Below are 15,000 nucleotides of genomic sequence, written 5' to 3' on the forward strand. Positions count from 1 at the left end.
TGTGAATACAAGTGCGGAGGGTGGGGGGTACAAGGGCGGGATGGCGGTGGATGTGTGTGTGTGTGTGTGTGTGTGTGTGTGTGTGTGGTGGTGGGGGGGGGGGGTAATATAGTCACAACAGCACGTGAAACGAGTGCTTTTAACGGATCACATCCACAGCACTCATGTTACACTTATCGGTAATATTTGAAATGAGGGCGAGTTTCCGTAATGGCAGGAAAGCTCATAAAGGAGCCTCGCCGGTCCTCTGTGATTGCAATCTAGGGAAGGGGTTCCTGTAAAATTAAACCATGGTTTTGCATGAGAGAGAGAGAGAGAGAGAGAGAGAGAGAGAGAGAAAAGGAGATGGAGAGCGCATGACAGAGACAGAGAAATACGCTTCTGGTTACTTTGAAGCCGAGGATCAAGGCCACGAAAAGGAATAAAAGATGACAAAACGTCAGCGAAGGGGGCTGATGATCTATAGGCAAAACTTACAGGCACAGACAGCAATTACCGGCATACGTAGCATAACTCCAGACGACGATGTTTGATCACCACTCCAACTTTTCTGGCAAGTGGCATCAAGTGCTTTTCCATACTGGAGCGAGTGCCACTTTAGTGCTTTTTTTTTCTTTGGCTGCAATATGACATGCCTTTGTTTATGCTCTTCTTTTTTTAAACTTTCTGTCTGGGACTGTCAGCATTTCATTGCGTTCAAAATAATCAGTGTTGACTGAGCCGGACATTGATTATCCAGCAGCAAGCTGTAATTACAGGCTTGAGATTTCTCTCAAATCTGATAATTACCGTTTAGGTTGGTGAACATTTGCATTCAATGACATCTGCTTCCACAAGGCCAACACAATAGTAATATCACAAGGCATACATTTGTACCTCTATATGTGTGTGTGTGTGTGTGTGTGTGTGTGTGTGTGTGTGTGTGTGTGTGTGTGTGTGTGTGTGTGTGTGTGTGTGTGTGTGAATGTATGTATACTCTGGCGATGTAATTACATGTAAATAGAACACTTTCCAAGGCATATTCATCAGAGGCTTCCCCTTGCCCGACTTCTGCTAATAAATCAGAGGCGAGCATCATACGTTTCACTGCATACGTCTCCCTATTCACTGCATACGTTTCCCTATTCACTGCTAGGAAACTGTGAGGAAATGTTCTTTTGCCCTATAATGTCTGAGTCACCTGCTGGTACAGTTTCAATTAAAATATTTGTATTAGGATCTTTCCATAACATGTGCTTTGCGCTACATTATTAGCATCTTTATTACACTTTAATAAGCTGCTTCATTATAATTAGTGTATAATCATACCATCTTAAATATTTCATTATTTCCACTCATATTTTATCTTCAGATTGTGTTGCATCTGATATCATTTTAATTACTGATACTGCTGTAGCCCCAGGCTACTTACAGTACAATTTAGTATTTTAGTAAAATAGCAAGTTTTTCAAGTTTGTGTATATCTTTTTCTATATGTGGAGGGGGGGGGTGTAGATGAAGAGGGGGCCACAGAGAAACAGAGACAGAGAAACAGGGAAAGAGACTCCGATGCCAGAGGGAGAGATTAACACCCAGCTGTCTTTTCCTGGCTCTCCTGCACGGCTTCAGTATTTGAGGCCACGGAAGAGGTCAGCGCAGTGCGAGATGATGGCTGACCCCATTGATCCCACAGCCATAGGGTTCATGCAGATTGTCCATTGGCCTTAGCACACATTTACCTCTTCAAGGGGATTGTTCTCACATATCTGGCATTATCTGAAGATTGCAGGATTGTTTTGGTCAGGAGATTCAACGAGCTAGGGCTTACCGTGATGGGATAGGATAACGTATGCATAGGCCTGCTTGTCGTGTCCTTAACTAAGGGTCACTCCTAGAATAGCACTGCTGTTGTCCTTCCAGGAATACACCTTAATGGGTTATGAGTCCCTTTGATGTGTCTTTGGTTAAATAAATTGGTTGATAGGCAAGGGACATGTAGGTCTTTCAATCCATGCTGATCAAAACTCTTATGAAGTTTCTACAGCTACCATGTAGAGTAAGGAGAGACAATATATTGGCAATGTGTATTATTTGTACTTTGTGCTCAGTATATCTTCCACAAGTCAAAGCAATGTTGGCCCATTCTTGGCCAATCTTTATCGCTAATGGAGAGATATTATCAAATTAAGAATATTCAATCTGGTGAAAACTAGTCCTCTTTGGAAAACAGTTAGAAGTAGCCGCCGGGCTGGTGGGCCTGGGTTCAAGTCAGTGATTATAACCCCATTCGAGGGGCTTATGCGGTAGTTTAGCAAACAGGAAGGCTGTGGGTGAGAGTTCTGGAGAGGTGGTGACTGTTTATAAAGATCGTTTTGTTTTCCTCCCCTCGCGCTAGCTGCACCCTACTGCGAAATTCATTAGTGGCTGACATCATCTCACTCACCACCGCGGAGAGTGAAAGAATATCGTTCAAGTCCCAGTTACCCCCCTCCTCTCTCTCTCTCTCTCTCTCTCTCTGAGTGAATCGCCAATAGCTTTACACTGTGCTCCTTTCACGCCAGCGCTTCCGTGCGCCCTCTCCAACGACGCCGCCAGTTAGGAAACGGTACTCCTATCTTGGTCGAGGAAACACACACACGTGTGTCCGTATGGGGTTGCGAGACGAGTTAACGGATTGAATGGAGTTAGGTTAGAATCAGGAAGTGGGAGGACCCGATCGTGAAGGGGACCTGCTAAAGCTCCCAGTTAGATGAATGAGAGTTTGTCTGCCGCTCAACGGACGGATAGGGGCGCAACGCCTGAATCAGGATCCGTCACCGGTGTCTGTACGCGCTTAGCAAACCATCAGCAAACTCAGCTGCAGCTATTGCTCCCGGTGGTTGTTAAACTGATTTTCCACCCTCGTTGGCAAGAAGGAGAATACTGTGTGCGCACTGTTGGATTTTCTGCTCTGCATGAGCAAGCTGGGCGAGTAGCACAGGGAGGAGAGAAGCCTGTCTCTAACCTCGTTCGGATGATTTCTATGTAAGCAGAGCCTATTTGCGTTGTGCGAAAAGGGAACACAGTCTGACACAAAGGCTTGGACGGATTTTATACACATACTATTCGCTTGGATCCTTAAATCGGGAGACATATCGCCACCAAACCAATCAATTCTCCGACCCAGAAGGAGAGAGTTGTGGCTACGGTTCTGAGGATTTCTGTAGTACGCGGAGCTCTTGTTGCTGCTCTATACGGGCGGGACACATGGCTGTCTTTGTCCGTGCAACACGGTAGCTTTGTACGTTTTTTCTTGGTCTCTCTTGCAGGGATATTCTTGGAAAGGCTCGCTATTCGCATGGCTGTCATCAATTTAAACGGAATGGAATTTGCCGTTTGTTTGTGGATTACATTGTTTGACAAGCAGAATGTGAAACGGGGCCATATTTACTAGACCGCGAAAGTGATTTCTTGACTTGTTATTTTCCTCCTGGCCAGCTTCACCACATCAAAGGTAGATCACAGCCTTCAAGGGGCTTTGGGGGGGGTTTGTTCCATAAAAGCGATTTATTATTTCCAGTACGCTGACATATTTTCATGAAGTGATATTATGTCGGAAATGTTTGGTTTCAATAACTCAGCTTTCGTTCATGTTGTTTTGGTTGAAGAGATTGGCTATTTTATTTATTGTTATCATGTTAATTCTTAGTAAGGATTATGTACATTTGGCAACGTATGTTCTTATTAAGTCTTTGAAAATGCGTTGAAAACAAAGACTGTAGGAGAGGTTCAAGTTTATACATAATTATTAGACTATCTTGTTGTTATAGTATATAGTACACTCTCTCTTTTATGTCGTCCCTCAAACATACTGTTTTTAAAATTGTATGATTTTGTGTTGGCAATATTTCACCGCATCTGAAATGTCTTACTTGTGAAAACCCGGTTTTAAGATTACCCCTGGAAATATCTTGTCGCAACAAATAGAACTGGCGGGTCGAGCAAATCGTCTACGATGCCATGTTGAGACGCAATGTCATATCTGGCTACCTGTCTGGTCAGTGTGAGATTTTCGCTAGTCTGAATCCATTAATGGCCTATTGTGTCACTTTACCACATCCATTGGTGCGAAACACGGCTGTCAAAGGGCCCAGGTTAGTTTCCAATAATACTGTGCCATGGGTTACCGGCCATACAAGTAAAACTATTAGACTTTAAAGACCCCTATTTACGCACTTGTTATTGGGCTTGCATCTGATTTGTAGGAGGTTTTATGAACGGCAAATAACAATTTACCTACAAGTTAACATAGACGTTCAGTTAGGCTTGGCTATGTAAGTTATTTCACTCAAAACTTAGAAGGCAATGTGGCAGGCCTAGGCAGCTTGTTGAGATATTATGGTCAAAACATAAATGTCCAAAATAACGTTGCTTTTACAGAAACTTAAAACGAACGGTAATTTATGTACATAAGCCTTTTATATTATCATTTGCAATAACAGAACATTTCTTCGTCAGATTACTTTTTGACGCACTGAGCGTTTACCCACTTCCCTCTGTAGTCTAGCCAAGATAGGCCTACACATTGGATGGGAAAAAATAGGAATAAGTCTGCGATCACCATTATTGCGATATTCCAGGTAGACCTACTTATCCAGTGTGCTGCAATCATGTCTGCTCCGAGCACTAGCATTTGCGTGTCTTAATGGTAGAAAAGTGACAGTCGCCGGTGGATTAAACGTGACAGCTCCCCATTCCGCTGTGCATAGTTGATCAACATTTGGCATTTACATATTAGACCCTGAAATATTTTTTAATGAAAGATGGCCTGTGCTATAAGATGTTTTGAGGCTTTACTTGCGATGTTGGTCGATTTAAATTATTTTGTTGTATTTTTGTTGCTAATTTATGAACAGACGTGTATGCACAACATGACAGGGCTATACCCTCTATCATATCCTACATGCCCACCATTTTAACAGATGCGTTAGCCTTCCCCTCTCACTCAAATTGTCAGCACACGACGCATAAAATTGATTATGAGCTTGAACAGTCAAATATTTGCTTCTAATAACAGGATGCTCTCCTGTAGGCCAGCTGAGCCGCAGGCACACGCCGAGATTGTAACAGGTCGCTCATGCTGTTTATCGGATTGAATTAGCCAACAAGTCTTTTGATACCACATTGTCACCTAAATAGGCTTTCATTACCTAAATGCTCTAATGTCAGCACTGAATGTTTACACAATAACACAGCAATGTTAATGCATTTAGCCAGATTTTCATGAGTGGTATGCTTTGATAAGGATCAACAGTGCCACCAAGTGGTTATGGTCGGAAGTGCTAATAATTTCAGTCTCATGATGCTTTGACGATAAAGCCCACCCTTGGATTAAGAATTGGAAGCGCTAATTTCATGTGTTTGATCTGTTTCAGGGCTCCGATGCCAGCTCGGAAAAATTCTTCAGCACCGCTGCAGTTAAAGGTATGACTGTCTTTTTATCTTACATTGTTAAGCCCACATGCATCATGTTGTGGACACTAGGGACTGTGCTATTGGTGGATGTGAAGGATAATGCTGCTGTAGTTACGGATGTGGATTTGTCTCTTTTGCTGCTAGCATATTGTTGGAGTCAGAAGTGTTGCTAATGTTATTTACTGTATTTTGTTAGGCCTAAGGCTAAGAATTGTACTTTTTTGTAGCTGCACAACACATCAAGTTCTGCTTTTATTTTTCACTGCAGCACAGTGTGAAATATCAATCTGTGTCTGCTCACACCGAGAAGTGACTGAAAAATCCATTCCCGGCACTCTGTTAAACTGAGGTGAAATGGATACAGAGGCGTGGATCAGAAAATCTATGCCTTGCAAAAGCATGACGTGTGTGCAAAAAGAAAAGGGCTGCTTGAACAAAAATATATCACAAAAGCGTGTCATTGTGTCTCGTTGAAATGGATGATATACGCTACAGACAGTTCTGCTATGCTGACGGGGGTCAGGAAAGATGACTGGTGTACGTTTATGTGTTGGCAAACCCTCACAAGCCTTTCCAGTAGCTATTACCATGAATGGCTACCCTGCTTCCACCCCTGGTGCTTTCTATAGATTATGAGGTGATAAATCTCTCAACCCCCCCCCCCCCCCCCCCCAACAACGTGTAACACCCACACCTGGATGATGCCAGTGCCGCCGCGGCAGTGTTTGGTGCGCTGCTCCCCCTCTTTGTTTTGGTGTTGGTCCGTGCGAAGAGTCAGAGAGAGCTGTCAAGCTGCTTTGTGCGTCGCCACGGTCGCCAGGCCCCACATGTGACACCGCCTCCACGCCGCTAATTTACTCCTACAGACCCCTCCAGTAGGAGCATTCACGTTTTTTTTGTTGTTATTTTTTTTCTGTTTTTTTTTCCTCTCTCCTCTCTGGACCTGAGGCTGTGAGGCGAATAATGGAGGCGCGCACCCTCTCCCCCCACCCCCTCGCCCCTCTTGTGAATGGGCATTCCTTCGCAGTGGTGCGTTACCAGGACGGAGCCCCCAGAGGGAGGAGGGGAGAGGGGAGGACTCTGACCTTCCGCCAAGAGTGAGAAAAGAGGGAGACTGATTGATGCCGACAAGCCCTCCTTGTTCCGCCTCTCCCGGCACTTTTCTCCCTCCCCTCGAAAAGAAAGAGGGGGAAAATAACACATTTCCCACATTCTTGCTCTTTGATGGACGCCTTCAGCCTTTGATTGGCGCCGTCCACCGGCCGTTGAATGGCCACTCTTGATGGAGGAGGCTTCCTTTTTCTGGGTTCTTAAAGGAGACACCCCCGCGCAGTGATTTTGGGTCCCCCCTGAAAGGGTTAGGCCTCCCTTTTGTGCCGCCTAAATCAACACCGCGACGCCTCGCTCTCCTCCTGACTAAAAACTCCTCACTCGGGAGATACTCCCTCTTATTTTCGCTCTCTTCCTCGCCCTCTTTCTCTCTCTCTCTCTCTCTCTCTCTCTCTCTCTTTCTTTCTTTCTTTTTTTCCGGGGGAAAGGCCATCCACTTCTCTGGCCCTTATTACCATTTAAATGTCAGCCTTTCTTTCCCTTTTTCCCTCTCTGCCGTACATCCAAAGCCTCCTTCTTCCTCCTTTGCCAAATGCTAATTCCGCCATTGCTGGTGTTAATGCTTCGGACGGAGATCGTCCCTTCAAAACCCAGATGCAGTGGAACTTTGCATCAGAGGGATTTTAGTCAAGGGGTTGGAAGATTAAAAAAGGGACGTGAGCCAGAGAGGGTGTGTGTGTGGGTTTTTATTCTTTCTCAGGGATTACCCGAACTCAGATTCAAGCCCCAGGACAAAACGAAACCGCTCCAGAAATGGAGCGGCAAGATTGTGTGCAGATAAATGTCAATATTTGCCCAGAGGCAGGAGTAAAAGCTTCTACTTGTCTGCTTTTCTTTTGGTTCTTTTATTCTTTTTGTTGGTACACATTCAAGTGCTCATCAGCTCTCCCGCTAAGCTTTGACTGAGGCTTTGGACTCACAAGGGCGGGAGCACAACATGGGAGAGGGCAGAAAGAGGAATCACAGGGGCGGGAGCACAACATGGGAGAGGGCAGAAAGAGGACTCACCGGGGCGGGCGCACAACATGGGAGAGGGCAGAAAGAGGACTCACCGGGGCGGGCGCACAACATGGGAGAGGGCAGAAAGAGGACTCACCGGGGCGGGCGCACAACATGGGAGAGGGCAGAAAGAGAAAGGGTCAGGAGGAGCCCGGCACCTCACACACACACACCCACACACACAAGCTAACCTCTCCTCGTCCGTCTGATATCTGGCACTAAAACTGTGAGAGCTAGACGTCGGCCTGTGGGGCCTCTGACTGCACTGAAGAGAGACAGACATAAAAGCACAATCAATATTTGATTTAATGATTTGTTTTGGGCCTCGCCGCCACGCTCTTTTTTGTCGTTTCTTGTGGCAGCCGGTGAGCAGACACGTTCCAGGTGGCCTTTTTACAAAATACTGGTCATTAAACCGTCCTCATCCTCGTCCCTGCCCGCTGTCTCGCTTTGATAATGGGAAGAGGAAGCAGGCCGCTTGCCAGCCCGGTCTGATTGGTGCAGCTTGTCTCCCAACAACTCACCTGAGTCTTTGTGTTGTATCTGTTTTTTTTGTGTTTTTTTTGTATTTTTTTTTTTACTTCTTTCTATTTCCCTGCCGGCGGTGGCGGCATCCAAAAGCTACACAGCAATTACTGTCACAGCGAAACAGCCTCGCTTGGAGCGATTGGCTTGCAGCTTGATTGCTAATGGCCTGTGTCTTATTTGCAAAGGAATCTGGCGTGTGATGGCTTTGTTTTGGGCTTCGACAAGCGCTTTCCTTCCCTCTCCTCCCCTCAATCCACACAACATGACACCTCTCTGGTTCTAATAGACATGGGTGGTAATTGCTAGTGATGCTATTTTCTTTCTCTCCCTCTCTCTCTCTCCCTCTCTCTCTCTCTCTTTCTCTCTCGCACACACATACACTTACAAATACACACACGCATCCAATTTAGCCCTGACTCACACTCCTATTAACCAAGAATCATTAAACGTTGCCCCTAATTGTTACCTCTGTCACACAGCCAGGAGGTGAAGCATCAACCTCTGCTCTCCTTTAAGGCTGGGCGTTAATTACACGTCGTCTTGTCTGTTTATTTACCTTTTTCCCCGCACCCCGAGACAGCGACACATACACTTGTTTTGCCGGCGCCTCTGGTACATCGCTACCAGTTCTGCTCAGACAGAGCGCCGCCCCCACCCCTCTAATGGCCGAGAGAGGGGCTGCCCCTTGAAAGAGGCCACGTTGCTGGGCCTCAGATAAGAGGACAGAGTGGCCTGTCACCAGAAAAGCCTGCGCTGATATCCATCGTGCGATTAGAGGGGGACAGGCGACACTGGTAATCTCTCCCCGCGGCACTCTCCCCTCCCGGTTCCTCTTTATGACTGGCACCGCGGCTCAAGTGCACTCTGTCAGCGGAGACGACGGCAGTAAATGCATTACTGCTGATTTGTTTGCAGCATCTGTCCGGTGTGACAATATATATGACGACGCACTGATTTCGTTAGGGAAACGTAAGGTAGGCATTAGTTGGGCTGAGTGATCTCTAACCTTATTGGCTTGGCCAGGCTTATCTCAGAAGTGTGTCTCTGACTGTGGCTGAGGTACAGATATTGTGTGTGCTTACAGCCATCTACCATAGACTGTTTACAATGCTTACAGCCATCTACCATAGACTGTTTACCATGCTAACATGCATGTATATAGCAGGAAATATGCATCCAGTGCCAGGAAATGCTCATTTGAATTTTGATGTTTCATTGAATACAGTACTTGATGCTTTTTTTTGTATATTGTTATTAATAGGGGCTGTAGAACTGACAGCGTTGATCTCTCTGTATATGTGTCTGTGTGTGTGTGTGTGTGTGTGTGTGTGTGTGCGTGTGTGTGTGTGTTTGGAGTGAGAGTTGAGATAATGGGTAATATGGAAATGAAACTGGGCAGCGTGGAGTGCTGCAGGCATTGCGGGGTAAAGTAGCACACTCTTCTCCTCGCCACGGAAACGACCGCTGAAGAGTGCCCGCCAGCCAATTGCGAGGCGCTTGAGAGCCGTCTGCCGGCGCAGCAATGCGGGGGATGCGCCGGGAAAAAAAGGGTGTAATTTGCGGCTCTGATGACATCGTTGAGGGAATTATGAAAATAAAAAAAAGAAACGGGTGCGAGAGAAAGGTGAAGTTTGAGGCAGACAAACACACTGAAGGGCTCCCTGGATCGTGCTCCAGGAGGGCTCTCCAGAGAGTGAAGCATTCTGGGAGTGCATTAGCCCCCTTTCAGAAGCTGTCTGTCACAGCTGCATTATGGGAGCTGCCACCCTCAACAGGCCTGAGAGGCCCCTGTGTTAGTACTTCCATATCAGAGTTGCTGCATCGTTTGCAGGCCATGCGCAGAGCGCAGCGACCTGACAAATAAAGCGATGAATAGATTTATTTTAATAGCTGCACTGGGATTATGTATGAATCCCAGGGTGAACGCAGAAAGCTTTGCCCGATTCAAGAAGACTTTTTCGACCTTTTTGTCTCTGTCTCTGCCGTCTTTTGCCTCTGTCAACCAGAGCTGGTTTCTTCCTCTCTCCTCTCCTCCCCTCTCCTCTCCTCTCCGTTCTTCTCCTCTCTCTGCTCTGTTTCTTCTTTCTTAAGTTATTAATGTGCTGGAGATTTACAGCTTCCTTGAGCCCTGCTCCAGACTTCCTTGAAGAAGTCCTAAGTGTTTTTAAGGCTGTTTGTTCCCTCTGTCTGCCCCCTGACTGTGCTCCGTGTTTCATGGCTCCCCCAGGAGGGAGAAGGGGGAGCTGTAAGCTGGCCAGGCCTCGGAGGAAGGCAGACAGAGCTTCTCCCTCTAGGGCATCTTCTTCTTCTTTTTCTTCTCTGTGTTTTTCAGAGATTTTTTTTTTTATCAGAAAATACAGTCAGTGTCTTTGTCATTTTAACCCCCTCAGAAGAGCCATGTCACAAGGTCAAAGGCCGCACAGGGCTGAAAGCTGACATGATTTGGTAGTTGCACATTACGGCCCTTCAGGCTTTTTTACAAGATGGTGGTAGTAATTCATGAGCTTTGTGAGAGAGCACATTGAGACACACACACACACACACACACACACACACACACACACACACAAAAAGGTTAAAACACCAAGACGGAGGGGCTGATTTACTGCCACTGGATCAGTAAACAAAAGCAGCCACCTACTTGTCACAGTCTACAGCTCTCTGAGTTATGGTGGGACACACACAGAGGGTGTGTGTGTGTGTGTGTGTGTGTGTGTGTGTGTGTGTGTGTTTGTTTATACTGCTTGCCTGTTTTCTATCACAATTTTCTATAAACACAAATGTAACACATTGGCCCATTCAGCTGCTCTTGCCATGAAATTGTATTTTTTCGACTTCCTCAACTCATTAACGCATAACAGTGTAGTACGGCATCAGTGCAGTCGGAGGGATACAACACTATAAGGCAACCGCTGAGAGCTTGTTTTAGGATATAATGGTACATGTCCACACAAGTGTTTCTTGGCGCGCAGCCAGTTGCTATTGAGCTGGTGAATAAAGGGAGGAACCAGAGAAACTATCTCGGCTATCTTCTGTGTCAGTCCCCCCTCAGTGCTGCCCACAGCCATAACACTCAGCTTAGGGCCCTCAGTGCTGCCCACAGCCATAACACTCAGCTTAGGGCCCTCAGTGCTGCTGCCCACAGCCATAACACTCAGCTTAGGGCCCTCAGTGCTGCTGCCCACAGCCATAACACTCAGCTTAGGGCCCTCAGTGCTGCCCACAGCCATAACACTCAGCTTAGGGCCCTCAGTGCTGCCCACAGCCATAACACTCAGCTTAGGGCCCTCAGTGCTGCTGCCCACAGCCATAACACTCGGCTCAGGGCCCTCGGAGACGCACACTTCCTCTGCGCTGATGGGCCCCACCGGCCTTTGTGGAATCCAATGGAGGGGGGGGGGGGGGGGGGGGGGGGGTCACGCAGAGTTTGCTCCCAGACTCCCAAGGTTTGAAACAAATGGAGGTAAATCCATCCGTCTTAATGGAGTGATTTCACCGTGGGGAGAGGAGCCAGGTGGGAGGTGGAGAAGGAGAGAGGGCGGGGTTGTGTAAACATGCGTGGTATCCGACATGCCGCACTAAAAACCCCGAGCCGAGTCTGGAAGCCATCTCCCCAAATTAAGCCCTACCTCCCCAGCACAAACATTTGAATGGGCCTCACTCCAAACATAAAAGCACAGAAGAAGGGAGGGGGCGGGTGGGAGCAGCCGTCCCCGTGTGGTTTTTTCCCCTACATCTTTTCAAGTTCAATGTTTTGTGGATTAGGGCGATGATTGAAGGTTGAGGCCAAACAACCCCGAAAACCTCAGCTCGCCTGCCTGCCTCCCCCTCAGCTCGCCTGCCTGCCTCCCTCCCTCCCCCTGCCTCCCTTCCCTCCATCTCAGTTTTCTCTGGCTTTGCTGGCCGTAGTGCCTGACCAAATTCCCGGCTTCTTAAATCTGTTTGTGAAGGCAGCACTACAAATGTGCCCAGTTGAACCCTGTGAGTTTTAAAAGCTCGCCTGCTAAGCTCATTTTGCTCTAGATGGCGAAACGGTCGGCGAAGTTTACAGGCAGTAATTTGTCGAACACAAATACTACAGTGTGCGTTTTGTTGGCGTTTTTCCTGGAAAGAAGGTCTTAATTTCTTTTTTTAGGAGATTTGTTATAAGACAAAGGACCTTAAGATTTTGTAATGCTGTTGAAACAAACAGCAGTTTTGTGGTACAACATCAGTTTCAGGGATAATTTATGTAATTTTTCGTTCCTTTTTTTGGAGCAGTAATGTTTTACGTCTGCCCAAAACTAATTATAGGAGAAGAAGGATATGCTCCAAGCGTTTTAACAGGCTCTCTGCAAAGAAAATACCTATTTAAGCTGCTTTCAGAAAAGTAATGCATGTCTGTGTGCTTATATAATATAATGTAGGTTGAATCTTTTTCTGTGCGTGTTTTGTAACTTGACAGTGTCTTGTTGTTTTCCCCTGTTCACCAGAAGAACATGTAACTAGCAATAAATAGCAGCAATATATTTAAGCAAACCATTGCTGTGCGTGTTGTCAGTGGCATACAAACATGCAGGGGTAAGATTTACCCAATGATGTTAGACATCAGGTGCTATCTCTGCCTCACTCCCACCATTGCTCTCCCCTTCCCTGTGTCCTTCTCTCTCTCTCTCCTTCTCTCTCTCTCTCTCTCTCTCTCCTTCTCTCTTTCTCTCCTTCTATCTTTCCTTCTCTCTCTCCTTCTCTCTTCTTCTCTCTCTCTCCTTCTCTCTCTCTCTCTCTCCTCTCTCTCTCTCTCCCTCTCTCTCTCTCTCTCTCCCTCCCTCCCTCCATGTCCACCTGTGTGTGCGGTGCTGCTGGAGCGGTGGGTTGCCTGGCAGGAGCAGCTCACCCACTCAGCCCTGCTTTGTTTGGTCCAATTACAGCGGTGTCAGTCAGTCAGCAGGCCCAGTCCTGGCAGAGGGGGATTGTGTGGGATCGCTGAGGCGTGTACGTGTGGGTGTGTGTGTGTGTGAGTGTGTGTGTGTGTGTGTGTGTGTGAGAGTGTGTGTGTGGAGGGCTTTAATGAGGCCTCATGACAGCAAGAGAAGATGGGGAGAAAAGGTGAGGAAAAGGCACTCAGAGGTGAGGCTTAGAGTAGAGACAGGGGTAAATGGACAGGTGTGTGTGTGTGTGTGTGTGTGTGTGTGTGTGTGTGTGTGTGTGTGTGTGTGTGTGTGTGTGTGTGTGTGTGTGTGTGTGTGTGTGTGTGTGTGTGTACTTGTGTAGGTGTAGATGTGTGTGTGTGTGTCTGAAAGAGTGGATTTCTTCCAGTGTTCTACCAGAGTTCATTTCCCATTTTCTTGGGGTCTTTGCTACTTTCCTCTCCGGTGGGTGCCATGACCCCATCTAGCACTGTAGAGGCCAAGGCAATAGCACACAGTACTTGATACCTTAACACACGGTAGAGCCCAAATCAGACAGAAAACAGTCATCTCTGTTCTGCTAGCCTCCTTTTCGACATGCAGCCATCTCTTTAATAGATTTGCTGGTTAAAATGGAGCCGGGGTAAAAATGGCCTGTTTGAAGAGGCGTTTAGTACAGATCTGCTGTGAGAAAAGCTGTGTGTGTGTGTAGAGCGTGCGTAGATGAGTATTGGCTCCTTTATCTGCTCGCCGGTGCCGCTGTGAATATTGATCGAGGTGTCAAAAGGTGTGCTGGGCTTACGCCAGATTAGACTGCAGCCGCACGCTCGGAATACCGACTCGGCAGACGGCGGAGCGTGTCGGGGTGGCCGTGGTGCGTGACCGCAAACTGAAAACAGGGGTCAGGAATCTGGACACGGCCTCCGTCGTGCGTTAAGCACTAATGCTTAATGTTGCGTGTCACACAAAGCCCTTCCAGAGACGGAGGAAGGAACAGAATGGTGATGGGTTGAGAGTCCATTGTTATTCGGGCCAGATGGAAGTAGTTAGGAGAGAGAGAGAGCCATGAAAAACAGTATTCAGATAGGCATGGTTTGCTTTTGTGTGTGTGTGTGTGTGTGTGTGTGTGTGTTTGTCTGCGTCTGCATGTGTGTGTGCGTGTGTGTGAGTGTAGGCATGTGCGTGCCTTCGTGCCTCCACAAGCGTTTGCGGGCGCCCCGTTCCCCCCCCCTGCTGTGCTGCTGGCAGCCTTGTGTCTGTTTTCCTTCCATCCTGTAACCACGGGGATGGATCAGAGCCGGCAGCACCGCACTGCCCAACCACCACCTCCACCTCCGCCGGCCGTCCGGTAACACGAGAGAAGGCATGGACGCACCCCCACCGCGGCCGTCAGGGTAGCAGGCCGGGGTACGGGCGGGCATGGGTGGGATCACCCCCGCCCCCCCTCCACTCCGTCCACCCTCAACGCCGCTGCAGTCCCCGAGGGGGGAGAGGGTAACACGGGCGAGACGGTAAACACTGAAGTCTGAGATGGAGGAAGAGAGAGGGAGGGGAGGTAGGGAGGGAGAGAGGGAGAAGCACAGCTGGCGAGCAGACTGCCTGATCTGAGATCTGGCCTGCGTCGAGGCAAGCGGCGCTTTAATTGCTCCCCCAAGAGATGGAGTCTTTTGCTTTTCTTCTTGCCTTTTGTTTCTCTGTTTTTCCCCTCCTCTCTTTTGTTTGTGCTGACACTCGCTCATAAATATGCAAGACTAAACATGAACACCTTTTGACCCTGAAGGCTGGATTTGTGCAACCTTGTTTCCCTCTCCCTATCTTTCACTTCAGCTCCCTGCTCAGACAGGAGTGAGATTGCAGTATTCCAAACCTTATCCCCCCATCCCCCTCCACACACGAACATAAATAATCTGACTCCAGATCTCTCCCACCCTGCCGAGGGGGCCGTTCTTGTTACACAGCCTCGCTAACATCGTTTTGGACGGTAACAGGCAAGCAGTGCAGAGTAAAAGTGGAGTTATGTAAAGCAGCCTGTAGAGGCTCTCCT

General features: G+C 47.7%; 1 protein-coding gene across 9 annotated transcripts in view; it reads left to right on the forward strand.

The window, feature by feature from the left end:
* Positions 1–15,000, forward strand: part of auts2a (activator of transcription and developmental regulator AUTS2 a) — a 357,002-nt gene that overhangs the window by 310,184 nt on the left and 31,818 nt on the right. For 8 of the 9 annotated variants that reach the window (XM_042708443.1, XM_042708446.1, XM_042708444.1 and 5 more), the window contains exon 6: positions 5,394–5,442. In XM_042708443.1, coding sequence (XP_042564377.1) covers positions 5,394–5,442 — 49 coding nt within the window. Of the gene's footprint in view, positions 1–3,444; positions 3,473–5,393; positions 5,443–15,000 lie in introns of those variants that run through there. The other variant, XM_042708450.1, reaches the window with a different exon arrangement.

Source organism: Clupea harengus, chromosome 8 (assembly GCF_900700415.2).
Source record: "Clupea harengus chromosome 8, Ch_v2.0.2, whole genome shotgun sequence".
NCBI lineage: Eukaryota > Metazoa > Chordata > Actinopteri > Clupeiformes > Clupeidae > Clupea > Clupea harengus.